Genomic DNA, 27,505 nt, shown 5'->3' on the forward strand with positions numbered 1-27,505 from the left:
AAAGTTTTTGACATACGAAAACCACCAGAGATTTGGTTTTTCATTGAAGCATAAAACATTTATTTTTTTATAAAATAAACTACTAAAACTTCTAATTAAATATGATTTCTCGTAAAAGATTTTTTTTTTTAAACATTATATATGTAATAGGTGATGTATTTTAACGTTGTGAAGATCTATTAAACTTTATAATCCGTTTCATAGTTATTCTAGGAAGTGGTTTTAGTGTAAAAATGTTTTTTTTTTTAAATATATATATATTAAGGGTCTATTTTATATGTTTTCGAAAATAATTTTAAAAAATAGCTTTTAAAAATTATTTTTTAATTTTTATAAATTGAAAACTTAGAATATTTTAAATATGTTTTTAATATATTTAAATATATTTTAACAATAAATTTTATATTTAGTATTTTATTTTTAATCATTATATATATATATTTGTATAATTATTTTTTAAAATAATTATTAAAAAATAAATAAATATAATGTCAAATAATTAAAAGATGTGATTTGGGCACAAATCGTATTTCTAATATTTAAAAATAATATTTTTAATAAAAAAATTTAAATATTAAAAAGATTAAAAATATTTCATAAAATTATTATGAGATGAAATTTTAGAAAAAGAAATTACGGGAAAAAATAATAAGAGAAATTAAGAGGAACCTTTTTGATGTAATTATTATAAATTAAAATACATGAAAATATCATAGAGACCAATCCATTTGGAATTGTGAAAGTACTTTTCAAAATTAATTTCCGAAAACACCACGTGGGGTTCGTATTTAATGCCCACAAGTATACACCATGGGTTGGCAGTGACCGAATCATTACCCAATTACAAGTTACGAGTTACAACCACCGCCGGCGTATTCCTCCCTACCACCTATCCGCTCCTACTCTCGCCACGCGTCCCCACCGCGTCAGGGCCCCACATACATACAGTCTTGAAATTATAAGCCAAGACCACACCTCGTTTCCTCTCTTCCGCCGTCTCTACATCGGCGATTATTTATTAGTATTTCTTAATATTTTTTTTTATTTTCTCTCTCTTTAATGCAAGCCAACCGGAGATCGGTAACAAACTAACAGTTTCTTGCTCAGATCCGGTTCGTGCATTTATGGTCCTCCAAAGTTTCTCGTGATTTGCGAACATTCCACATGTAATTTTCCGTGTGTCCGTACTATCTATTATCTTTCTTCGATTTCTTCTTCACTAGGGTTGGTTGATTCAGAATGTGTCTTGTGTTCTATGCAGTTCCTGTTGGTGCGGTGATGCTCGTTTGTGTCTCTGGAGTTCTTGTGTGAAGAAGGATTCGAGAGATGTCTGGACCTCTGGATCGATTCGCGAGACCTTGCTTTGAGTGCTTTTTTTATCTTTTTCTGGTTGATTTGGTTGTGGTGGTGTTGGAGTTGTGTTGACTGGAATTGCATGTTTTGGTTCGATGTGGTTGTTCGAGCTGATTCTAGGGTTTCACTTTTTCTTGTCTTTTTTTTTTTTTTTTCTTTTTTTAATAACAAGTATTTTAGAATTTTCCTTTAGTATGCGTTTGGTTGTTGGATCGACTGGGAAGGAGTGGAGAAAGGAAAGGGTTGAATTATGTTCTTTTGTTTGCAATGATGAAAATGGACTCTGTTTGGTTGCTGAGAAAGCTGGGGAGAAGAAAGGGGAAATAAAGGAAGGGCTGAAAGATTGACCTAAACTGAGGCAGATAGTTGAGTTAGATTTGGATGATTCTGTTTGGCTTGTGAAGATGAAAAACGCTTTCTTTTTTTTTTATGTGGATTACGTTTTTCAGAGACTGTTTTTGGTTGTTGACAAAGCCAGGGAAACTAAAAGAAAAGGAAAGCAAGGGTTGAATTGTGTTATTTGGTTTTGGCAGATGAAAGATTGACCTAAATAAGCTGGATAGTAGAGCTAGGTTTGAAAGATTGTTTTGTTGCTGAGAAAACTATGTAAAAGAGAAGAAAAGAAAGGGTTGAGTTGTGGTGTTTGGTTTTGCTAGATGAAATATCGACTTAAACTAAGCCAGATAGTTGAGTTACATTTGGATGAGTTGAGGCCTTTGTCTTCTTGGTACTTGAATAATGAAAATTCTATAGAATTCTGTTTTTTCTGTCTAGATTTACTCAAGGATCAGGCAGATCATTATCTCTCATAGCCTTTGTTTGACTACTAAGCAAATTAAAGAAAGATGAGGAAATGAAAGTAGTGGTGACTTGGGTAATTTGGTTTCCATTGATGAAAGACTGGCCTAAACTAAGCCATATAGATGAGTTGTTTTCTTGGTTAGTCTTATAGTGACAACGCAAAATTTCTCCCCACATTGTCACATCAACTAAGCAGTAGTTATCTCTTTCAGCCTCTGTTTTATTGCTGAGTATATCTTGGAAGAAAGGATGGAAGGGGTTGAATGCTACTGTCTCATTTTCATACAATGAGATACTGACCTAGACTAAGCCAGATGGTTGGTTGGTTGTCTTTGTTTGATAGGTTCACAGAAAACAAGCAGGGCATTACTTCTTTCCTCTTTTTTGCATTGTTTTTGTTTTCATGATGATTGGTTGAAGCAATTTGTTCATTGGTTTTGCATTTCAGTTTTAATGGTTGTCCATATGTGATTTTGTTAGGGTATGAGATTTCAGTAATTTCAGTTTGCTCTCCAGACTAGGTTTTACTTTTATAGGTTTCTTTAGTGATGCAATGAAAATTCCTTGTTTTGGGCATTTTAAAGATTTCTGATATAGTTTTGCCTTGTTTTTCATGGGATAATTTATGTTACATGACAAGAATGTGGTTGTTTTGCATTTTTTCAAATTATATGCTTGTTCATGATTTTTCATTCTTTTGCAATTGTCTGCCATTATAGGTTTGATATCATGTTATGATGTGGGCCTTTATTTGTAACTTTGTTTTTCACTCTATATGATTCTATCTAGTCTGAAGTGGCATAACATAATGAGGGACTGGCTTATATGAACACCAATTCAGACTGTAAACATAACTCTGATGGTTCTTTATTGACATTCTGCAATTTCATTGCCTACATTTTCTAAAGCTACTTGTGAGAACTTTCTTTTTTAGGGGAACTGAATTTTAACTGTTTTGATTCTTTAAATGTTTAAGATTTGCTGAGATTAAAACTTATAAACTTAAGTGTCATTAATTACGCGAGTACAAAATGTTATAAATTTGTGTAATGCTTGTAATTTATCAATTCTTGACTAATATTTCGACTATGACAGGCTTTGAGGGATTCTCTGGTCATGATGAGAGAAGAGAAAGAAAGTCTGATTTTGAAAACTCGGAAGACGAAAGGAGGACAAGAATTGGGTCTCTGAAAAAGAAAGCTATAAACGCATCTACCAAATTTAAACATTCTCTCAAGAAAAAGAGCAGTAGAAGAAAAAGTGATGGTCGAGTCAGCTCTGTATCAATTGAGGATGTTAGGGATGTCGAAGAACTAGAGGCTGTTGATGCTTTTCGACAAGCATTGATTTTAGATGAACTGTTACCTACAAAACATGATGATTATCATATGATGTTAAGGTGCCCATTCCTTCCAACTTTTTAAATTTTTCACTGCATGGTGCTACTATGTTTAGCTCCCCAAAATATTGGACTTGGGACCATTGATTTGATTCCTGTGTTAGGAATCAAAGGTAAATTTGGTTGCCTTTGAGGTTATGTTCAAAGGTAAATTTGTTCTTGAAACATTTATACTAACGAAGCATTTTTTGATTTGTATTCCTGAATAAAGGGTACGTAGTTTGATGGGTTGGGTGGCATTTGGAACTCATTTGTGGCTTATGTTTTTGGGGCGACATAGTGCTCCCTTTGGGTGTCCTTGTGCCAAAATTTAGCATTATCCTCTGGATTGTATAAGTTGATTGGGTGTATTCGAGTAGGTCATTGTTGCGAATGTCCCACTATAAGTGCATGTATGGCACAAATAGGGTAGATTTTGATGGTGTATGACGAATGGGAAGGCTACTTTCTCAAGAAGTGTTATGTGACACCATTGCTTGCTTATACTTGGATGTTCACCTCTCCTCTCATTAACTAAAGTAGCTTGCTTAATCATTTTGGATTGAACAAGTGAAAACTTGACAAATGGTTAATTAAGTAAATTTCTTTTGGTAAGCAGTAATAAGTTCATTACAAGGCACCAATAGAAGGGTCACAACCCAATTACACATAAAAGATGCATGAACACCTTGAAAGGGAGCTTAATTGAGTAATGAACTAAGCTTTCTATAGGGATTGCTTTCCTACAAATCACGGTTATGTTACCATACCTTCTTTCCTCATGTCACTTTCATGTGGGGTGCATGTTACCATGCTTTGCAGCAAGTAGTCTAATTTGGTTCAACCATCTCATTGTTTTAATCGATTTCTTTTTCTTGTTCTTTCTGGTGTGATCAAGTTGACTTGTTTCTATAGTCGGTACCAAGAACATGCTAAATTGATTTATCCAATTGGACGACATATTTATAGTTTAGCATGATATCAATATTTTATGTTCCAACTATTTTTTATTGTATGGTATTGCTTCAACCATGTTTTCATAATGAGTAGGTATAACATTGTTAAGAGCATTATATTACTTGCAGGTTCTTGAAAGCAAGGAAGTTTGATATTGAGAAAGCAAAGCACATGTGGGCTGATATGATTCAGTGGAGGAAGGATTTTGGTGCTGACACAATTTTGGAGGTATCAATATCTGATGATTTGCCTGAATTTGGTGATGGATTATTCAAAATACTTTTGGCATCTGGCTTTGAGTTAATATATTTTCTATGCTTTTGTAAAGTTGGCTTCCAAGCATCTATTGTAGTTGTTATTCTATCATTTTATGTTGTTATTATCAAATATGCATGTATGTATGTATGTGTCTTATCTATCTATATATGAATATATCCTTTCTTCAATTTTATAAGTGCTGTTTTGTACCAAATTCTTTGACATGTTTACCTGTTTGATATTGTTATCAGGATTTTGAGTTCAAAGAGTTGAATGAGGTGTTGAAACACTATCCTCATGGTCATCATGGTGTGGATAAGGAGGGAAGACCTGTTTACATTGAAAGACTAGGAAAAGTTGATCCTTACAAACTTATGCAAGTTACAACTATGGATCGGTATGTTAAATACCATGTGCAGGAGTTCGAGAAAAGCTTTGCCCTAAAGTTTCCAGCCTGTACTATTGCTGCAAAGAGGCACATAGATTCCAGCACAACTATTTTGGATGTTCAAGGCGTGGTATGCTTTCTGTAATTTTTTTGGTCACCATTGCAAAATATATTTTGGCCCAATCAAAATGTTTAAACTTATCTTTTCTATTTCTGATCATCAATTTTCCAGGGTTTTAAGAACCTAACAAAGGCTGCACGGGAGCTCATTATGCGGCTGCAGAAGATTGATGGGGATAATTACCCTGAGGTATTCAACCTTTTTCTGTTGACATGATAAGCTATAGTTGTAATCCATTTCGAAATTGATATAGGTGACTGAATATGAGCCCTGGATCTTGAACTCTCTTAACTGCTGCAGACTCTCTGCCAAATGTTTATTATCAATGCTGGTCCTGGCTTTAGGCTGCTCTGGAACACCGTAAAGACTTTTCTAGATCCCAAAACAACTTCCAAGATTCATGTATGTGAAATTTTTTTCTTCTATTATTCTTACTTCATAAATTTGTAGAGCCTTCAAAATATGATGTATAACTTTGTCTCTGGGGTTTGGAATTTCTCCTCAGGTACTTGGAAACAAATACCAGAACAAGTTGCTGGAGATTATTGATGCCAGGTAATTACAGTTGATTCATCTGTCATGGAGATAGGTTATTTGTTCTACTTTTATCCGCTAAGTGTATGGTGATTACTTGTCACAACTGCATCTACCTGTCTCTAAACTTCTGGAAAATTTTGGGATCATTGCAGTGAGTTGCCAGAATTTCTTGGTGGTACCTGTATGTGTGCAGATCAGGGAGGTTGCCTCCGGTCTGATAAGGGACCATGGAATAACCCAGATATATTGAAGGTTCCATACTGGACTAGGATTTTTATTTTCATTTTTTTTTAAATAAATCCCATGATTAAGATGTTATTGTTTCCCTTATCCTTCATTTTCATGAGCGTCATTTTATTGCTTATAATGAGAAACAATTGTGTGCATGTGCAATTTGTTGCAGATGATGCATAATGGTGATGCACGACGTGCTAGACAGGTTGTAAAAGTTTTAAACAGTGAGGGGAAGGTAATTGCATATGCTAAGCCACAGTACCCAATGATGAAAGGTAGTGAGACCTCCTTCCTTGGACAGAACCAGGTTTTATTTTTTATTTTATTTTATTTATTTATTTATTTTCAATTAATATTGTCACATTCTCTATTTTGTTATCATCTTTAAGCAGATGAAAGGTAGTGATACATCGACAGCAGAATCAGGATCTGAAGCTGAAGATATTGCTTCCCCAAAAATGACTAAGAGTTATTCACAACTGCGGTTGACCCCTGTCCGTGAAGAAGCTTAGGTTTTTGACTTTTTAACTTGTGATTACTTTATTATTTAATTTTATTGACTTTGAATTTATGTCGTTTCCAATGATGCTTTTGGAGGATGCTGATTCACACATCTGATTTGAACTATTGAATCTTCAAGAGTTTCCTTTGGGATTCTGTTTGTGCATCCTAGGATAGTTTTTGTGAGGATGGATATTAACCATTTGTCATTCTCTAGGAATTGCAGTTGCACTCCTCTGGTTACTAGATTTGATTGATTTTCAAACTGGCGAAATGGTCATGCATACATGCATATATAATATATGTATATGTAATTGTATATTAATAAAGGGTTTAAAATATAAGGGTCATGTTTAACTTATTAAGATTACTCTAAAGATGTATTGAAAATAGTATTGAGGGCATTTCTTGAGTGCAATGTCTAAGATTGAAAGAAGCTCACATTGTATAGTAGTTACTTATTCTTCAAATATTTCTTTGGTGGAAATGCAGGCTAAGGTAGTTGGAAAGGTAAGCTACGCTGGTAGCTTCGGGGGGTATGATGAATATGTTCCCATGGTCGACAAAGCTGTTGATGCAGGTTGGAAGAAGCAAGCTGCTCTTCAAAGGCCTTCCTCATCCAAAGGTTAGTAAGATCTACTTAGATGGTAAAAAAATGGTTTCTGTTTTCCAATATTTATGTTCAACATTTACCAATTTACTCCTTCGTTCATGTGATTATTCATCTCTTTGTCATGAGATGTCTTTTAAGCGTCCCTTCGAAGTATAAAGTATGGTTATTTTTTGGATGAATAGCTTGGGCATTTCCTATGGATTGGCAGAATACATGAATTATGCCTCATGTTTGGCTACCTTACTTGTGCCCTTTTCTTGTTGGAGTAATAACAGAATAATCATGTTTAGAAAAATGACTTAGGACATGGGAACAGAACAACAATTTATTAATGCAAGGTTAAACACAAGGGGGACGAAGGAACTCTCCTGATTCTTATTTTTGTTTTAATACATTTCAGTAAAATGATCCCTTATCCCTCCATTTAGTTACCTTAATTTTAGTACATTCTCTTGTACCTTTTAATCCCATTGGTGGTTTCAATCTCTCATGGCTTTGTTTTGCTCTTTATGCAAGATGTATGACAAATTTTCATTTCATGGCAACAAATAGAACTCTCTCTTTCTCTAAATTCAACTACTATCCCATAGACATTATGGTGTCTATCCCTTGAGGTTTTGTTTTGAACCTAATACAAGATATGCTATGAACTTTTAGTTCATTACAATAGATTGAAAGTTATGGCAACCTCATTTTCCTCCCACACGATTCTTTTTAATTCTATACTTGTGAAAACACACCATACCATGAATGTTAGTATATTGTTCTTTTGTTTTCATCTGGTGTTTGACTTGGTATACTCTAGAAGATGAGTTAAAATAATTCAATGCAGGAACACTCCCCCTACTCGGTACTCAAAAGTCTCCAGAAGGAATTCATACTAGGATTCTGTCAGCATTACTGGCATTCTTCATGACCCTTTTCACACTCTTCTATACTGTGGCCTTGCGTGTAACCCACAAGCTTCCTGATAGAGTGGATCATGATGAAAATATCCCTCAACTCGCCCCTGATGCTATACACAAAGAGGATTTCCGCCCCCCTTCACCGATTCCTGCATTTACAGAGGCAGATCTCCTCTCCTCTGTTTTGAAAAAATTGAGTGAGCTTGAGGAAAAGGTTGATACGCTTCAAGCAAAACCATCAGAGATGCCTTATGAGAAAGAGGAATTGCTGAATGCTGCTGTATGCCGTGTTGATGCCCTAGAAGCTGAGTTAATTGCTACCAAAAAGGCCCTGCATGAAATCTATGGTATAAGTTGTTCATTTCCACTGACAGAAGCCCAATCTTGGTCATAATAATCTCTCTAGCTTCCTTCACACCATTTCATGATTAATATAAAGTGATTTCAGGCAATTCATAAATAGAGATAATTTTATTTTTAAATTTTTGATTCACAGGCATTCACCAACAAATAAATAGGCATTCACCAGTCATCTGTTATATCTCACTACAGTGTAGTCCCCACACCTCTGCATGGCCCTGAAGTATTGGTTTACTGGCTAAGTTCAGCCAAACCAAAATCAGAAGTTATATGAATAAGAAAAAAGAGAGTGAAAAAGAGGTGATGAACGGGTTGGCTGCCAGCTGTTCACCAGGCTTTATAGTGCCTGAATCATCTCTCTATGTCCATTTCTTTGATGGACATGCTCAATCTTGATATTGATTTGCATAATTGTAGTTCTTGACTTAAATTTTGAGTTCTCTCTTCTTCTTTTTTTTCCTTATTCTTTGTGTAACCGACTTGCTGATAAATTTAGGTTGTTGCTAAGAATGCAACATTGGTCCTTTACAAATTCATAATACTGATGTATGTGGGACTGGCTTTGTGGGGGGGTTTGCGCATCACTATTATTCTTAGTTATCTTGCATGCCAACAGTTTCTCAATAAATGCATTGCATATATTAAACTCATTTGCACTGCCTCCTGTGCAGGCCCTGCATGAAGCTCTATTGAGGCAGGAGGAATTGCTTGCTTACATAGACAGTCAGGAAGAAGCTAAGTTTCGGGAATAAGTTGAGTAGTTTTACACCTAGGGGTGAACTTCTAATTCTTTCAGCTCTCAAAAGACTCCTCCTAGGTCAATGTTTTGCCAAGTTTACATTGCATAAAGATGCATTCATGCTTTTCATGCTTGGTAAACACTGTCAAGTTGATTGGTCTGGTAGCCTTCCAATTAACAACCTCGTGTTTCCTTCTACTAAATATTGAAATAGAAATCAAATTTAGAACACAATATGGATGAGAGAGCTCTTAATGTCCAATCAACTCAGTTTCTGTCAAGGATGATGTGCTTGTGTGGTGACATCTTATCCAATGATTTGTGAAAGCCTGGAACTCAAAAAAGAGTACTTGACAGGTGTAAAATTAGAAGTCTTACTGATGTAATTTAATCTATATATTTTCAAGACGCCTTATGTTTTGCATTGAATGTTATTGCAGAAGAAGAAGTTTTGCTGGTGAAGTGAAGGACACTACACAGGAGGCATTTAGCTATTACTTACATTTGTGGTTTGGATACACATTTAACAGATGTTTTTCAGAGGCTTTTCTGATTGTAACAAGGTGACTTTGTGTCTATTGAGTAGTAATGCAGAACCCCATTGTGAGAAAATACATTTGCTACCTCTCTTGCTGCTATGGTTTGTATCTATTTATGGGTGTGGTTTGGTTTGCTACAACTTTGATCCCTTTTCAATGTCCAGTGGGGATTTCTACATACTGTTCAATCTTCCTCGATCATTTTCTAGTTTGAGAAACCAGTTTGATACCATATTCAGTCTATAACTTGAGATCAATTTCATAGCATCGGAAAATATGATAAATGAACAAATGCAAATGCACCATGGGAAAAGCCAAATGAAAATCATCAATCAAAACACAGGACCAAAGCAGTAACCTGGGAAAAAGATTTAACTTTTATTGAGAGCATTTGGCTCTCAGTATTATTGTAATGTTGTAGTCCACAAAGAAGCATGGATATCTTCACTAAAACTAAAGTGATACCCAGATTTATTATGCACAGCTCTGAAATGAATATATGTTATACAAAAGCTTTGAACAGAGTATTTTTCACAAATAAAACATGGATTAGGCTCGGTTGTACGGCATTCGGAGCCCCCAAAATCACCATTGCCACCACCTTCACTTCCTTGATTCTCAGGTCTCCTTTTATCCTCAGCATTTCACAGCTTCCTGCATCCGGTGCTTATCCCCCGCCCTCCTCACCAGCAGAATGGGTTCTGCAGTTAACAACCCGAAAAAACTTAAAGATAAATCCACTTCTCCCAAAGATGATACATAGACTAATGAAAAGCCATATGAGATGTTTGCAAACTTACCAACTTCTTTATAAACTTCTTTTTCTTCTTCTTCTTCTTCTCGATGTAGGTCATCAGTTCTCCCTGTCGTATAAGAGCCTCCTCCAGAACCTGCACCAACACAAAGTTTCAGTGAAGATGATACTTCAATATTTGCAGTGTTGGACCTAATTGAGGACAATAACAGAATTGAACATAGATGCATATGGTTACCTTCCTGTTTGCTGCCAGTTCTTGCTCCAGGGCATTGGCGCGGTTTATAGCAGCATTCATCATTTCCTCTTTCTCAGCTAGCATGGCCATGGATTTAATGCTTAGGACGCTCATCTTTTCTTCCACTTCAGCTACACGCTTGATGATGGACATGTAATCCACACTGGAAACTTCTGGTGCTGGTGACTTCTGGGGATGTTGTGCATGGCTTTTTACTATTGTGTCCACGCAGTAGTCTGGAGTAGAATAAAGGGTGGCATCTGTGAGCCTCTTTGGCATGTTTTTTGTCAAGCGGATCATTGTGATGATGCCCACCACAAAGCTCATCAACCCACTGAAAATTTGATCAGTTACTCGTCCTTGAGGCCTGCAAGGATCTCCATGTGTGGGGAAGCAATCTGTAGGTTCGGAAACATAGTAAGTTTTTTTTACCGTCTTGTTGGATTAACGACATGTTTCATTCAAAAACTTCTGTACCTCTAGAAAGGGCAAATTGGGGGTTGTTGTTTACAGCTTTAGGCCAGGTTGCATCCACAGCCTTGTCAATTACTTGCATGAAGCCCTCATACTCATAGCCACCATAGTCCTTTGTGTTGGGATATTTCTGCAAAAGGAAATACAAGGAAAATTTACATCAATCACTCCATCCTTTCTGACATTATCCTCGAGAATATGTGTCTGAGTTCCAACTTGATTTGAGTTAAAAATGTGGGTCATGCAGATCTAATCTGGACGAGAAAACTTACTTCTTCTTGAACAGGAGAGAGTGGTTGATGTTCTACATGCTCCTTTGCAAGTCTGGAAGAGTGAGACCACTTATCTCCTGAGTCAAAACTGATGTCTGAGTCGAAAGAATCACATTTCTTCATGTTTTAACATGCAAGGAAACGTTGGGCAATTAATCAATAATCTGAATACTGAAACTGCACCATGCTGTCTGGCATTCAAAATGTAACAGAATGAAAGAAAAAGGGAAACTTAATAAGAAAGAAGAAGTACCTTATGTGCCATCTCTTCCCCAGAAACCGTATTCTCGTCGATGACAGGAATTAAAATTTTCTTAAAGCTTTTGGCGTCATAATTTTGAGCCATCTGCTCATCAAATTATCAAATACATGTTACTAACACACACCTTGACGTTGCTCATTCAAAATATTCAAAGCAGAGAAGTCTCTATTTGGGAAAAATGGTTAAACATAGTAGTAGTAGCAAATAACCTTCAGTATTTCTGGATCATTCCAGGGGCCCTTATCGGAACGCATACAACCACCTTTATCTGCACAAGTACAAGTACCACCCAAAAACTCTGGCAGCTCACTGTTAAAAATCCAGAAAAACACGGTGCTGTGAGACTCTATAGGAAAGCTCAAAGAATCAATAGCAAAATTTAGACCATGGAGACTAGAAATCCTAGCAAAATTTGTGAAAGTGATGAACAACAAATTACCTAGCATCGATTACTTCAAGCAACTTGCTCTGGTATTTATTACCCAACACCTGGTAAAATAAAACCGTTGGATGGTTAAGTGGATTTTGTTTGATCAAAACAAGTAATAGTTTAAGGTAAACAGAAGACAAATGGTTACATGAATCTTTGAAGTGGTCTTGGGGTCAAGGAAAGATTTGACAGTATTCCATAACAGCCTGAATCCAGAACCAGCATTAATGATGAACATACGGCAAAGTGTCTGCAATATATAGAACATCCACATCCACATTGGATCAGGCAAAGTCGAAGCATCCTTTTTTCCAAAAAGGAATCAAGAAGTTCTGGCACATCAACTTAGGCTAACAGATAAAATGAGTACCTCAGGATAATTTTCGCCATCTATCTTCTGAAGTTGCATAATAAGTTCCCTCGCAGATTTGTTGAAATTTTTAAGTCCCTGAGGCAAATTTTTGAATATTAACTTACTGAAATCTTTTCACAAGCAGAGCTCAACAAAAATAAAACATCCACTTCTAAGATTTTCCAGGAAAAATCTTTTCTCAGTGATATTGATATGTAAGTAGTTTTTCTCTTGAGCCAAATTCGAACGTACCACTCCTTGCACATCCAGAATAGTGGTGCTTTGATCAATGTGTCTTTTCGCTGCTATTGAACAAGCTGGGAACTTGACTTTGAAGGTCCTCTCAAATTCCCGTACATGGTATTTCACATAGCGCTCCAGTGTTGTGACTTGCATTAGCTTGACAGGATCGACTTTACCAAGTCTCTCGATATAAACAGGCCGCCCATCTTTATCAACTCCATGATGTCCTTGTGGGTAGTATTCAAGGACATCATCAATTTCCTTGAATTCAAAATCCTAGGAACAGAGAATTATAAGGTTAAGAACTCAGAAAATGTAAATGGTTGGACTCCACCCAATTGTGGTTTCTATACAAGTGATCTAAACCAACTATAATTGACTTTTTCCCAAGATGATACCTCCATGATTGTGTCAGCGCCAAACTCCTTCCTCCAATTGATCATATCAGCCCACATTTGCTTTGTTTTTTCAATATCAAATTTCCTGGCCTTCAAGAATCTGTCTCATAACACACTAAGTTAACAGCCCAATCAATGCGAGGATGTAAATGCAATCTCATACAATAATCTTCAGCCCAGACCTTTTTTATCAACAAAACTGATTTCCAAAACCTATTTGCTTCTGTTTTGATGCTAAAATCATAGACTATCATTAAAAACCTAACAAGGAAAAGAAATTAACCTTAGCATCACACGGGAGTCATCGTGTTTTGAGGGCAGCAACTCCTCCAAGATAAGTGCTTGGCGAAATGCATCTACTGCCTGTAGTTCTTCTGCATCAAGGTCATCCTCCTCGACTGCAATGTTCATTACTTTGCTGTTTCTTCGACCCTTTTTTGTCAAAGAATTCCTGAACTTGGAGGAGGCAGTGATTGCCTTCTTCTTGAAAGTCCCCATCTTTTTCTTCCTCTCGTCCTCGGAGTTTTCGATGTCGGATTTTTCATTGACTGTGGATTAACAATCAAAAGAAAGGACTCCCATACTCAGACATATGATAAATTGGAAATTAACAGGAGATATGAGCTCTACACTGGAAACAGGAAGTTAATCTCAACCAACATGATTCCACTAAAACCGAGCAATTAAATGGTCAATCAAGAAAACAAGCCAAATAGTTTCAAGGTTTTAGGGTTCTGATTTTTTTTATCATTATCCAAACTTTTACAACCTACTGTTATAGCTCAGAATTAAAGCAATTGGATGCAATACAAATTGAAGAATCTACTGAAGTTGGATTCCTTTGTAAGCAATATCCTTTCCTCTATTTTTCATTTGAAAAAGTTCTATAAGACTCGGGACATATAAGAATTCCAATCTAATACAAGCTCATGTGGATTTGAAGCTATTTGATTATCACCCAGGAAAACGACAGAGCATAGAATTTAGAATCTTATGTTCATTTTTCATTGACCTTGTTCCTTCAGGACCCAAATAGTGAAACATCAGAGACAAAAAATATCAATTCCTTTTCCCTTTTCAACCTTTTCTCAGCAACCAAACAGAGATAATAGATAAACAAAAAGCAACAAGAATCTATTCGTTTAAATTCAAAATATCACTTCCATCTCTGCAGGAATCATTAAAATCTCCCATAGGAATCCTACAGAAACATTACAATCAAGAAAAGGGAACAGCCTAGAAATGAAGAACATAACTAGCAAAGGAAAAAAAATTCAATCAAAGAAAACTCACCAGGCTTATTGCTTCGTTCCAGAGGTCCAGAAAAATAGTCGCTCATGACTGAATCTGTATGCTCTCCACGCGCAAGACAGTAAAAGAAAAGGGAAAGATGATCAAGCACTCATATCAGGATGCCGGAATCAATGCCCTTGCCAACGCCTCCGTACCCTTCACCCGAAAAAAAACCAACAAACAACACAATCAGATGACAATATCCTCGAAAATTTTCACCAAACCCAATCTATAAACATCAAAATACCACGACCCTTTTGAAATGAACAGCCATCATGACAGATACATATCTTGGATCTCGTTGAAACCAATTCACAAACAATTACCAGACGCAAAAAAGTAATCAAAGAAGAGCTGTTCGGGGTCGAGAGAAGAATGAAAACAAGGAAGAGAAGAAGGCAGGAAAGAGATTACCTGTGGCAAGAATGTAGGGGGGGTTGAGAGAAGAAGAGGGAGGGCTATAAAAGACCGAATAAATCTGTGAAAAAGCGGCCACCATGGACAGCCACGATGAGAGTATACAAATGTTTGTTGACAGAGTCTCAATGAGAATATTGGATTTTCCGTTAGAGAAATGCATGCCACTACGTTCAAATTACTGTTAACAGCTTTCTCTAACGTCTCTGCCTTTTCCCGGTAAAATGCTGTAACGGTTTTTTCCATTTTCACTGCCCTAATTGGGAAGTGGGTCACATGTGGGATTTTCTAAACAAATTTTTGTTTTCATTTATTATAATAATAATAATAATTATTATTATTATTATTATTATTATTCTCTGATTTTAATATTTAATATAAATATATGTGCCTCATTTTTATATGATCAGCACTTTAGGATGAAGGTCAGACAGAGGCTCTGCATTGTGGTTCTCCACTAAGCTTGGTCATATGTCATATGCCTTTTTATTTTTATTTTTTCCTTTTAAATATGGATTTTCTTTTATTTATTTAACTTAAATTGATTAACTTTAAATTAATTTAAGTCATTAAATAATATCGACATTTACCATTTTTTATTTTAAAAAGTACCGTCATTAATGTTGATAATTAAAACTAAAAGGTAACAAAAAGCTTTTATTCATCAACTCTTTCAATGGAATTTGAATGTAACTGTGATGACACTTTGATTTTTGGATTAATTATAGGAATATAAATTTATAAATAATATTAAGAGAGTAACATGGGAAAGACTTCTTAAATTTGTGGGACTTTTGTTTCAATATCTTTCTGAAGTTTTGCTGGTGTTTTTAGCTTTTGGATCTGGATTCCAAGTGTATAAATTTAACTCAACTCTATCATGGTTTCTATTAATGGTTAATTAATTTTGTAATTATTCCACTGTTGTTGTGATTAAATTTATATCTGCTACTTGTTATTTGATTTTTTTCTTTTCATTTTTAAGCATAATGGGATGCGTTTATTATCAACAGTTAATAATGTATTCCCGTTTCATAATTGTATAGTGATTTGTGTGGTTTCTCTGTTTTTAGATAGATAGAGGGGATTTTTTGTAAAACTTAATACTTATTATTTAATTGATTAAGTTGATTTTAAGTTAAATTATACTTAAATTGTTAACTTAAAATTTATTATTTAATTTTTACTTTAAGTTATTTGATAAAATTGACTTAAAATATATTTTAAATTGTAAATTGATATACTTATTCTCGTAAATTATAATTAAGGTAAATGAGGTAATAGTAAAAGTTGTACAATAGTAAATGACATAATTGAAGTAATTAAGATAAATAAAGATAAAAAGGTAAAATGAAAATATAGAGTTAAGAACAAGTTAGTTTTTTTTTTAATTATTACCTAAAGTTGGTTTTTACTTTAAGTCATATAATTAAGTTGTTTTATCAAACATAATGACTTAAATTAAGTCACTAAGTTAATTTATTAAACACCCATATAATCTTTCTCTTTCTCTGTACATATTTTTCTTTAATTATGTTTTCAGGTGTTTTACTATTATTAAATCTTGTAATTGTGAACTTAGTGATAGAGATTTATTGATGTTATATGTTGTTCTTTTGAATTTCTATATAAACTCCATGTATGCTTCTTTTTCAAATTATTGTAAAAAAAAAAAATATACATATAGCTATTTGTCTTGACCATCTACAAATTTGAGGAATATGACCATATTCAAGTTTAGAGATAATTATTCAATGGAACGTGTTTTGTTAGTTCTCAAATACGAAATGGCCAATGACCTTGAAAATAAATTTTTATTTGTTTATTGGTGAAAATTGAAATTTTTGTTTGAATCATCATCTATTTATTTGGTTTATAATGATGAAACTTCAAGGTAAAAGATATTTCTACAGATAATTAACTTAAATAAATATAAACTCGGGCGATTGTTTTTCAACTAAATAAAAAAATTCAAAATATTTAACTTTTTCTATTCAATTAAGGGTGCGTTTAAGAGTGATTCTAAAAAACGTTTTTAATATTTATAACATTTGAATGATAATTTTTTTTAAAGTGTTAAAAATATTAAAAACGTTTCTTATAATCATTACCAAATGAACTCTAAAAGTAACTAGTTGATATCAATTAAATAAAACAAACACCACATTCGTAAATCAAATTTCAAATTAAACTAAAGTTGTGGTAAGCCCCATTTCAATCTAATATCCAATCCAATATTTTTACGATAATATTTTATTAAACTCAATAAAAACTTTATATTATAATAAATTAACTATAGCAACATTTTTATCAATTGAATGATCCCACTTGAGATCAAATTTTGATTTATATTAAATTAATATAAATCAATAAATTATAAGAATAATAATTTAAAATATATAATTTTTTTAAAAATAATTTGAACAATTCTTTTATATATATATATATCTTTGACAATTTTCTTGGATATCATATTTCAAGAAAAAAATCTTATCTAATTTGATTAAGTGAAAAATAATTATTTAATGCAAAAAGGTGTATATAATAATTGCGCAAACCCTAGAGACTTCACGTGCGAATCTGTTGTTAAATATTTTTTCAGATTCCAATTAAACAGGAGTGACCGTCCGTTTCTTACTGGTCATTACTGAGTCAACTCTGGAATCTCAGCCGCTCACCTCAGCATTCGGACCTATACACATGTGGTCCCACGTGTTATCAACGGCAAGGATGCAACTAAAGCATCCATACCCTAGTCACCTTGTTCCATTTAGCATTTCTCTGCTGCTGCTTCTTCCTCATCAATGGCGGCTACTAACCTTCTCCCTCAAACTCCCACTTTCTCCAAATCCCTAAAATACCCTTTAAACCCAAAGTCATTTTCTCCATTTCCCAACTTACTTCTCAGACCCTCCCCTAAAACCCTGACGCTCAAAGCTGTTCTATCCCAAAACCCTGCAAAAACCTTAACCCCAGACGCACAAGCCCAGAAATTTCAGCATTGTTTCAGAAAATCCGAAGATGGGTTTCTCTACTGCGAAGGTCTCAGAGTCCAAGACGTCATGAACCAAGTAGAGAAAAGGCCATTTTACCTGTATAGTAAACCACAAATTACGCGAAATTTTGAAGCTTACAAGGAGGCTTTGGAGGGTTTAAGATCGATTATTGGGTATGCGATTAAAGCCAACAATAATTTGAAGATTTTGGAGCATTTGAGGGAGTTGGGGTGCGGTGCCGTTTTGGTGAGCGGGAACGAGTTGAGGTTGGCTCTTCGAGCTGGGTTTGATCCAACAAGGTATAATTATAGATAGAAAAGAGTGTTACATTGTGCATTGAGGGAGAAATTCTGAGAGAGGAAGTGTTTGCTTGTATATCTGTATCTATAAGATAATGTCAATGCATAATAGCGTCAATGTTGTATTTTTAATTTGTAGAACTCTGGAAAGAATTGAAAAAAGAAAAATGCAGTAGCGGTTTTATATTTTGTTATTGCGGGGCTATGTTATGGTGGAACTTAAACCTTACCTAGTCAAGGTTAAGTACGTGTATGCAACTTTTGCGTTTGTTTTATGGGTAGACCGAATTCTTGGTTTTGATGGGTGATATTGGGAAAGTATCATAAAAGATTGGTTTTAGTGTTTGGGTGGTAGAAATCTAGGTTGTTCAATTATGTTGCATTTCAATTTTTGTTTTTGAACGATGAGTGCTTAGAAGTTTATGATGGGTGTTTCAATTTTTACGACTGCGGTTTCTCACTTAATTTGCAATTAACTTTTAAGTTTTCCTACTTAACAACTAACAAATGGTTAAATTTATTTCTTGTCTGCTAGGAGAGGTGGCATCCTGTTTGGTTTTCGTTTGATCACTATTGTAGTGGGGAGATTAGTTTATTATTTGTTGGTAACTTTTTTAATCCATTGGCAAGTGAACATGGAATCTCCAGCATCCCCAAACAATCCCTTGCCACTCAACCCAGGCCTCAAGGGCTGGGAGATTATATTATATTAAGAGGCAAATCATAAAAATGAATGCTTTGTTGCAAATGAAGGTAGTCTCCATTAGTTTATTATTTGTTTGATCATTAGGAAGGGGGAAACGCAACCAAAAAATTGAGACTTTGGTATGAGTGTAGAACAACGTAGTATAGGTAAACTTTGTGTAAATAAAAAAGCGTACTCAATTCCCGGTTTCTCGCAATTTCTAATAACCACAGAGGAAATTGCACCCTAAAAGTTAGCCTTTGATGTGATTATGAAACAGTTTAATTTAATCTGATCAAAAAACAAAACAACTTAATGAACACTCTGCCCCTGACTAGAGTGGGATCAATCAAATTAGTATTTTAAATAACCTATGATGGCCCCAACTTTAACCCATGATGGCCTATTTATCTCTATCCAGTGCATTTGGAAAAAGTAGAATAGAAAATATTTTTGTGGACTCTAGAGGTTCGATTTATAAGAAATTAGGATAATCGTATTAGGATAAGCACCTAACAAAAAGGATGCACAACCCTTAAAAACATGAAGCATACAAGCAGTGCACAAACAGAAAAGAAAAGTAAAACCTATGATTCTAACTAGCTAACCAATCCCCATAATATCACCAAGGTCCAAGAAAGGCCAAGCAGTTTAGCTCACATCCTCTTTTGTCCACTAGAACCATCTTTAGAATCACATACTTGACCATTGAATAAGATCTATCCATACCATCAAATGATCTATGATGATGCTTCTTCCAAGTGATCCAGAACTACATAGTGGAGCCAGCTTCTAAATTGTCTTGTGATTGGCTCCTGCAAGGGCACCATGCCAACCAAGAAAGAATCCTTAACTGTTCAAGGAAAAACACAAGAGATGCCAAGCATTGAAAACACATAGGACCATAGGCCCGAAGTCTAACTATAATGAGTATTTAGTCAGCAAATTCGAGGTTTGGTTGGCCTTGAAAATGCTCTTTCTCAAATCTCTGCTTTGGTGGCTGAGAGGCCTGCATGAGGTGAAAATTTGTTAACACTAGATTTTATAGATCTATTAATTTGCTTCTTTATTCGGGTTTGATTTGGTGTTATGCTTGTGCAATTCCCTGTTTAGTTTAACTCCTTGTGTTGATGTCTGGATGAACAGGTGTATCTTTAATGGGAATGGGAAGCTTTTGGAGGATTTGGTGCTAGCTGCCCAAGAAGGTGTCTTTGTCAATGTTGATAGTGAATTTGATTTGGATAATATTATATCAGCTGCAAGAATTGCTGGCAAGAAGGTCAATGTTTTACTTAGGATCAATCCAGATGTGGATCCTCAGGTCCACCCATATGTGCTGTCACTGTTTAATTCTAATGTTACAAATAATGTAATGTTGTAGGGTGTTCATAGAACAGGTATTGCCCTTAGGTTGGGTAAATTTGGTTATGAGACTTTAATGAGAAAACTACATGGAACTCAACTGACTACTTAAAAGTTTCTGTTGATTAAATTCACTCAAGGGTCAAGTTTTGGTTAAATATGTGGTGCAACTCCTGAAACATGTGAGAATTTGGAGTGGTCAAAATTTTATGCATTGACAGTCCTTTTTAGTTATTTTAATCTCTAGGAGAAATCTCCTTGGTGCTATTTAACTACTTCATTTTTAGTTGAGTAAATATGTTCATGTTTTGGGCTGTTCATAGAAAAGTTTTTGCTCCTTCAGTTCAAAGTTTGGCTTTGTTCATTTAGTAATATGAATTGAAGAGAATGAAACATTCAAATGCAATTGACATCTCAAAATTTTTCTGTTGATTGAATTCATTCGAGAGTTGGTTTTAGTTAAATGTACGAATCTTGGAACTTGTGAAAATTTTGAGTGCTAAAACTTTATACATCCATGATTATGGTTTAGTTGTTGTCATTTTAGAGTTAATTATTATTAATTTCTTTAGGCAATAAAATTTATAGATACGCGAAAAAAGCAATACACCAAATTGCACAGTATACAACAAGCACCAAACGACAATCCCGGAAAGGAAAGAACATAAAAATCAACTCTCTCCCTCAACATGATCCCAACCAATCAAAACCAATCAAAGATATTGAGCATTTTTTATTTACAACCTAACCCATACTAAAGGATTACTTAGGAATGAACATTATAGCTTTTAATCTAAATATTTCTTGTTTTCAAACGCTCTTCAATTTCTTTCCTTCCAAATTGTCCACAAATTCATAAAGGAGCAATTCTCCATACCTTCTTCATTTTCTTCCCATAGAGGCCAACTTAAAAGAGTCTCTTTGATCATGGAAGGGAACACCCAAACTATGCCAGATAAGTAGAATAGAGCTGTCACCCTCTCCTTTGAAGTTGATCTAACGTCAACACCTTTCTTCAGCTAGCTCCCTAAGCAAAAAAGCTCGCCTTAGATGGACCCTTGAATTCCAAATGATACTCGTTGGGAAGGGAATTGATCTCCTTGACCCTCAAATAGAATAAAGAGATTTGACAGAACAACTTCATTCCTCAATCCACCCAACCACATATCGTTTTCTTCCCTCTTCGCTAACTTATATTGCAATCTTGAGAAAAAAAAGTCTCAACTATATTCAATTCCCAATTGTTTAAGTGTCTAGAGAAACATGAATTCTAATGATCCTCTTCTCATCCCATAAATCTGCCACCCAAGCCTCTTTGGATAAGGCTAAAACATACAAAGAGGGAAAGGACACGCACAAGGGCCTTGGTGAGAAAAATGTCCGTGGTGCTACTTATTTGATTTTATGTCGAGTTAATTGGTCATGTTTTCCATCAATTCAAATGTATGTTATGATATATTTGGATTTGGGTTTGGGAATAATATCATGTAATTCTGACTAAAAAAAAATGCAATCATAGCTTTAATTGTGGTCTTGTCAATTAACCATAAATTTTAAATTATCTAGCAGCAGAAATGATTCAAAGTTCTCTAAAACTATCATTCTCCAGAATCATCCTTCCAAAAAAAAAATCATTTTTTAAAACCCAAGCTGAGAGTACTTTATTAAGAAGTTGTTGGTGCCATCTAATTAAGAAGGTAGATATTTGGGTATTGGAGGTTAAGACCTCTGTTTGCTGCAATCCTGTTTGAATATTTTATAATAGAGCTAGCTAGGTTCGAATTTTTCAGTGTCATAATCTTCAATTTTGCACTTAAATAGTTATGTATGTATATATTTTTTTCATAGGTCCACCCATATGTAGCTACTGGGAACAAGAACTCCAAATTTGGTATTAGAAATGAGAAGCTGCAATGGTTTCTTGATGCTGTAAAGGCACATCCCAATGAGCTGAAGCTTGTGGGGGCCCATTGCCATCTTGGGTCTACCATTACCAAGGTATGTCATTGACTTTCTTCCTTTTGTTTTTTTTTTACTATGATTTTGCAAAGTTGATTTGAGTTAAACAAAGCCTTTTCTGTTATTTGATGATTACTTGTCTTTGCATGGTTAACATTTTTTAAAAGATTAAATTATTTTAGCTCTGTTTCTACTTATATCTCACCAAATCAAGTATGTGTATATGTGAATTGTGCATTCTGGAAATTGACAAGGACATCTATCTGCTAACTTCATAATAGTCATTTTGTTTTTACATGGCAAAACCCCTATTCCTGTAAGCAAACATTAGTGTCCCTCATTGTGATAAGACAATATTGTCTTTGGGATCTTTCTTTGTTGCATGTGTCTTCTCAGCCTTTCAAGTTGATTAACTGATCTGGTACTAATACTTTCTTTCAATTGATTGGTTGAAGGTCTGTCATACCTTTTTCCTCTTGCATTCATGATTTATTTGTTTTGCTCTCTTAATAGACCTTTTTATTCTCCTCCATTTTCACTATTCTTCTTTATCAATCAGTCTTTCTAGCTTTTAAATTTTGAATTTTATTTTTCTTATTTTCAGGTGGACATATTTAGGGATGCTGCAGTTCTTATGGTCAACTACATTGACGAAATCCGAGCTCAAGGCTTTGAAATAAGTTACCTAAATATTGGAGGTGGTCTTGGGATAGATTACTACCATGCTGGTGCTGTCCTTCCCACTCCGAGAGATCTTATAGATACAGTGAGGATCGTATTTCTAAATCTAGGCAAATAGCTTGTATAATACACAGTGTGTGCATGGTATCATGATTGTCCATATCTTCACCATGGTAGTAAGCATGTTTAAATAGGTTTTGAAAATGACAATTCCTAATATGTGGCTAGCAATTATACTTCTTTACATTCTTGATGCCTTGTGCATAATGCACTGAATACTATTGACAGAACTATAACTATAAATCTGGAAACTGGGTGAGGAAACCTTCCAAGCTCTGGCACATCATAAGTGGGCCTTAGAATTCTAGATCTACCTAGTCCACACCTTATTTTGAGCTTTCAGTTTTTCTGTTCCACCGTTCAGAAACAAGAAAGCAGTAAAAGACATGTAAGAAAAGGAGGGATTTAATTCATGGGGGAAACAATTGCTGCCAGCTGAATCCCGACTAAAGTGAGGAAAAAAGGACTTTTTTTGTTAATAAATAAATAAATAAAAATTGATGGATTCTTGGATGATAATGATATATAGGCGGTTAAGGGCCCCCTAATTTAGAATACTTTGATGCTTTCAACAACTTAATTCCACACACTTTTATGATATACTGTATTATAGATGCTTGCATTCATGCATACATATTTATGCATCTGTTGGTATGATTTTGGATTAAATAGGGAATCAGATTTGTATGTTTGTGGGTATCTAATGCTGGCTTGGATATATTGATCATGCCAGGCCCTGCATGTTATGTGGCCTGGATATATTTGTTATGTGGTTTTCATCGGTGCTTCCTTTTTTCAAGAAATAATCACTAGCCTAGGTTGTAGACCTTAATGCATGTCGATGATGCTCATTTCCCTGCAAGACTAAGGGTTGACTACATTGAGATAGATACTTTGAATCTTTACAAGCCACTTGAACTCATGGCCAATTATGATAGTTTTATTTGAAAGGTTTCTGAGATTGGGTGAAATTTTGGGATTTCTTTTCATGAAGGATTGAAAATGATGCTCAAATGCTGATTGAGACCAAGCTTCCTAGTGGAGTATGGTCATAACGAGAATTGTCAGAATTGGCAATTATTGCTTCAAGCAACAAAAGGTCAATTAATATTTTCATTTTGAGTTACTGATAAAAAATATATATATATTTTCATTTTGGGTTGTTACTGTAGGTTCGGGAGCTGGTTCTTTCACGAGATCTTAATCTTATCATTGAACCTGGGAGATCACTTATTGCTAACACTTGCTGCCTAGTTAATCGGGTCACTGGAGTGAAAACTAATGGAACAAAAAATTTTGTTGTGATTGATGGCAGCATGGCTGAACTTATCCGTCCTAGTCTTTACGATGCTTATCAAGTAAGTAATTAAATTAGATCAGCTACTCTTGCTGTTGAATCTGCTTTTGGCTGCATGTGGTGATTAAAAATGATGAATATTCTGCTTTTTAATATAATTTTTGGGTTATTGATTTTTATTTTTATTTTTCTTAAAGAAAAAATCTTCTTAAGAGTCTGTTGGCCATTCACATCAGAAAGTTTTTGGTGGGTGTTCCTTTGGCCCTATTCCATGAAACACACATCCATACCAACTTTTTCTTGTAGTACCATGAGTGTCTTTCTGAATACTTTCAATGAAGTACTTGGAAAGCGTGATTTCTTGAGGTGTCAAATTGAAATATGTTGGTGTAGTAATATTGCATACTAATTGATCATATCTCATTCCTTAAGAATGGATCTACAATTCAGAATCTGTGTACTAAATATAAATTGTTGTTTGAGCCACTCTAGATGACAAAGGCGAATTTCCATTGTGGCAATTCTGATGCTCTCCTTTTTCACTGGAAAAGCATGCAGCTGTTTCCCACATGATATTTGGGATCAGCTCCATTACAAGTCAGGGTTTTTAGAGCACCTGAAACAGGACTTGCATTGAGTAATGAACACCTTCTTGCACACATCCTTTCAAAGAGCACATTCCTGCCACATGTCATCTTATTTTGAGGTTGGCCTCATTGCATTTGTACACTCCATAACTGTGGCAAACACTGACATTCATGTCCCCATGTACCTGTCTTTGCAACCTTACTGAGCCAAAGAGTTTATTTGCCCCTGCCTTTTCTCCACTAAAAGCTTGACCCCTATTTTAATAGATTGATCTAGTTCTTCATGAACCAGGCTATTAATCTTCATTTTCTCAAGTTTGTCTCCCTTTTTTTTTCTGAAGAAATTATGTGGTGGTAAAGAAAGTTAGCAAACACAATTTTATAACTTGAACATTATGCTCTTGTAATATTTTCTTACAACAGTTACGTTTTTGGCATATCTTGGTTACAGTTTGCTTCTCTGTCTAATTGCAGCACATAGAACTGGTGTCTCCTCCACCTTCTGATGCTCAGATTTCAACTTTTGATGTGGTGGGCCCTGTTTGCGAATCTGCAGATTTCTTGGGGAAGGATAGAGAACTTCCCACTCCAGCTAGGGTAATGAGCTTGGTCTTTTCTAGGGGATGTATGGACATCGGCCATATAAATCTTATTTATTTATTTATTTTTAGGCTGCAATAATTGTCAATAGTTTTGCTGATTTAGAGTTCTACTTTTCAGGGAGCTGGCCTGGTTGTTCATGATGCGGGTGCTTACTGCATGAGCATGGCATCAACTTACAATCTCAAGATGCGCCCACCTGAGTACTGGGTTGAAGATGATGGAAGTTTCGCTTTGAATTGTTTTTACCTGATTTTTATTTATTTTCTAATTTGATTTCATCTCTTAGCTATGTCTTAGTAAATAATTCTGTTCACATTCATTGATTAGATTAAATTTTAATCAACCTTCATTTCATTAATGGCTTTTCTTTGGAGTTAAACAATCTCCCAAGATATCTTACTGCTTAGGGATCTTATTTCCATTGAAGGGCAAATCCTAGACGTGGCAACTCGCTAGTTGTAACATCAAATGATTTTCAAGGCCTCATGATGGTTTCCTTATAGAAGTCATCAGTTGGTCCATGAACCATCATTTATCACTGGCTTATAAATCCAACTTTTCCTTGTAGTAAATCCTAAAACATAGAATTAAAGTGGCTCTTCCACTCATCTCTGCCATACAAATGATGCAACAAAATTCGTGATAGTGTCTGCCACTAAATTTCCAGCATGCCTCGTGCATTTAGTTAAAATTTTATTTTGCACTTTCCCAAATTCTATTCTTTCAAGAAATAAGTGCTGGGATTTTGAATTGATGTCCTAGGTTGAAGATGATGGAACCATGTCCAAGATCAGGCATGGAGAGACATTTGAAGACCATGTAAGGTACTTTGAGGGGCTTTGATTGTATGGTGGCAGACATTGACATTCCTACTTAGGGGTAAGAAGCTTGTTTGTTGCTTTCAATCTATGCATGGCCTGTTGGTGGAAATTGTGTATCTGAATACTCCATAGTAGCTGAATTTTATTGATCAGCTGATCTATCAATCTATTATGATCCATTATTAGACAAAACAAAATATGATGATGATGATGATGATAGAGAGAGAGAGAGAGAGAGAGATGTTGACAAGTCAACTTAACTATCTCCTTAAGTCTTTCTTAAACCACCCTCTATTTTTGCCAGATCTTTCTGTTAAGAGTCATTTCCATTGTAGGCAGTTACATATGAGCATGATCTCATTTCTGAAGTAGTGCCTTTGGTTTTGCTTCACCCATAATCATCTGAAATGGGGTAGGTAGATGAGGGAGAAAAATGAGATGTTGGTACACTATGTAGCATAGCTAAAACTCTACTAAAATGCTAGTATACCAGTAGAGGTTGTAATTTCAACATCACATACCTCATCTCACCTTTGTGAACAAACCAGGGATCACCATCTTTTCATCTATGGAACCTGGAGATTGGAACATACTGAGATTTAATATTGTGCTAATGACGATTGGATTGGTTGAACCCGGTCTTTCAATTGGACAAAGACAAGACGTGGGAGATGGGGTTGGCATTGATGAACCCCACCACAGCTCCATAGTTTGGTGGAACACATGCATGCTCTTTAATAGACAGTAACCCTTAGGTGACACAATATTATTATTAATTTTCAGTTCATCCGTCAATTCAAACTTGGTTTGAATGGAAAAATGAAGATGATGTTCCTACTCACCCAATTAATGCATGGCCTACCCTACTATTGTAACGCGGGAAGTAATGGTGTTTCTAGAAGACAGACCTGGGTTTTTAGCCATTTGAGGGGGGTGAAACAGGGGAAAGCAGGGTGGGCATGTTGAGATTATAGGGGACCAAACATGGACATAGTGTTTGTTGAGATGTTGCTCCCTTTGATTTATTGGTTTTTTTTTTTTTTTTTGTATTTTGGAAAAGGAGAATGCTCATCATTTCCCCACTTTTACCCATCTCATTAGATAGAAAAAGATGATTGGGTAATCAATTAGAATGTGATCGATAATGATTTTTAAAACAATTTTTGAAAATAGTTTTCTTAAATAAAGTTTTTAAAAACAGTTTTCTATTGTAATCATTCTTCGGATAGTTATTTTTTAAAACAAGTGAAAATATATCTTGTCTTGAGGATAAATGTTCAAAACTTGTCTTCTATTAAAAATTTGTCAAATATGTTTTTGAATATGAAAAACAATTAT

General features: G+C 34.9%; 3 protein-coding genes across 9 annotated transcripts; 2 read left to right on the top strand and 1 right to left on the bottom strand.

Moving 5' to 3' along the window:
* Positions 1–975: 975 nt before the first annotated feature.
* LOC117911057 (phosphatidylinositol/phosphatidylcholine transfer protein SFH8-like) lies at positions 976–9,916 on the top strand. Of its 2 annotated transcripts, none has more exons than XM_034825220.1 (15): positions 976–1,166; positions 1,262–1,360; positions 3,250–3,553; positions 4,618–4,717; positions 4,999–5,265; positions 5,368–5,445; positions 5,557–5,658; positions 5,762–5,811; positions 5,946–6,045; positions 6,197–6,295; positions 6,417–6,533; positions 7,021–7,153; positions 7,974–8,374; positions 9,078–9,152; positions 9,586–9,916. In XM_034825220.1, exons 2-15 carry the CDS (start codon positions 1,327–1,329, stop codon positions 9,604–9,606), a joined length of 1,881 nt encoding a protein of 626 aa, XP_034681111.1. In that variant the 5' UTR covers positions 976–1,166; positions 1,262–1,326; the 3' UTR covers positions 9,607–9,916. The 2 variants fall into 2 exon arrangements, with proteins under 2 accessions (XP_034681111.1, XP_034681112.1); XM_034825221.1 differs by having other exon boundaries at positions 977–1,166; positions 6,197–6,302; positions 6,427–6,533.
* Positions 9,917–10,038: 122 nt separating this feature from the next.
* LOC117911059 (phosphatidylinositol/phosphatidylcholine transfer protein SFH12-like) lies at positions 10,039–15,027 on the bottom strand. 5 transcript variants are annotated; one of them, XM_034825223.1, is made up of 15 exons: positions 14,815–15,027; positions 14,401–14,556; positions 13,391–13,655; positions 13,108–13,207; positions 12,719–12,985; positions 12,485–12,562; positions 12,263–12,364; positions 12,124–12,173; positions 11,894–11,993; positions 11,676–11,768; positions 11,423–11,539; positions 11,154–11,280; positions 10,677–11,074; positions 10,485–10,574; positions 10,039–10,385 (listed from the first exon to the last, which is right to left on the bottom strand). In XM_034825223.1, exons 2-15 carry the CDS (start codon positions 14,444–14,446, stop codon positions 10,368–10,370), a joined length of 1,851 nt encoding a protein of 616 aa, XP_034681114.1. In that variant the 5' UTR covers positions 14,447–14,556; positions 14,815–15,027; the 3' UTR covers positions 10,039–10,367. The 5 variants fall into 5 exon arrangements, with proteins under 5 accessions (XP_034681114.1, XP_034681115.1, XP_034681117.1 ...); XM_034825224.1 differs by lacking the exon at positions 14,815–15,027 and adding an exon at positions 14,727–14,797; XM_034825226.1 differs by lacking the exon at positions 14,815–15,027 and adding an exon at positions 14,654–14,677.
* Positions 15,028–17,513: 2,486 nt separating this feature from the next.
* On the top strand, positions 17,514–26,451 carry LOC117911498 (diaminopimelate decarboxylase 2, chloroplastic-like). Of its 2 annotated transcripts, none has more exons than XM_034825899.1 (8): positions 17,514–18,112; positions 19,944–20,118; positions 22,008–22,157; positions 22,723–22,884; positions 24,032–24,217; positions 25,218–25,340; positions 25,464–25,560; positions 26,116–26,451. In XM_034825899.1, exons 1-8 carry the CDS (start codon positions 17,622–17,624, stop codon positions 26,187–26,189), a joined length of 1,458 nt encoding a protein of 485 aa, XP_034681790.1. In that variant the 5' UTR covers positions 17,514–17,621; the 3' UTR covers positions 26,190–26,451. The 2 variants fall into 2 exon arrangements, with proteins under 2 accessions (XP_034681790.1, XP_034681789.1); XM_034825898.1 differs by having other exon boundaries at positions 17,517–18,112; positions 25,464–25,553; positions 26,109–26,451.
* The last annotated feature ends 1,054 nt before the right edge of the window (positions 26,452–27,505 follow it).

This window comes from Vitis riparia, chromosome 3 (assembly GCF_004353265.1).
Source record: "Vitis riparia cultivar Riparia Gloire de Montpellier isolate 1030 chromosome 3, EGFV_Vit.rip_1.0, whole genome shotgun sequence".
In the NCBI taxonomy this organism is placed as follows: Eukaryota; Viridiplantae; Streptophyta; class Magnoliopsida; order Vitales; family Vitaceae; genus Vitis; species Vitis riparia.

Coding starts and splice junctions, on each gene's coding strand:
- LOC117911498 (XM_034825899.1), top strand. CDS start 17,622: ATGGCGGCTACTAACCTTCTCCCTCAAACTCCCACTTTCTCCAAATCC. Junction 22,885..24,031: donor CGAGAGATCTTATAGATACA/GTGAGGATCGTA, acceptor TTGTTACTGTAG/GTTCGGGAGCTGGTTCTTTC. Junction 25,561..26,115: donor ACCTGAGTACTGGGTTGAAG/ATGATGGAAGTT, acceptor CCTAGGTTGAAG/ATGATGGAACCATGTCCAAG.
- LOC117911057 (XM_034825220.1), top strand. CDS start 1,327: ATGTCTGGACCTCTGGATCGATTCGCGAGACCTT. Junction 1,361..3,249: donor GGATCGATTCGCGAGACCTT/GCTTTGAGTGCT, acceptor CGACTATGACAG/GCTTTGAGGGATTCTCTGGT. Junction 3,554..4,617: donor GATTATCATATGATGTTAAG/GTGCCCATTCCT, acceptor TATTACTTGCAG/GTTCTTGAAAGCAAGGAAGT.
- LOC117911059 (XM_034825223.1), bottom strand. CDS start 14,446: ATGAGCGACTATTTTTCTGGACCTCTGGAACGAAGCAATAAGCCTG. Junction 12,174..12,262: donor AGACCACTTCAAAGATTCAT/GTAACCATTTGT, acceptor TTATTTTACCAG/GTGTTGGGTAATAAATACCA. Junction 11,075..11,153: donor CCAATTTGCCCTTTCTAGAG/GTACAGAAGTTT, acceptor CCGAACCTACAG/ATTGCTTCCCCACACATGGA.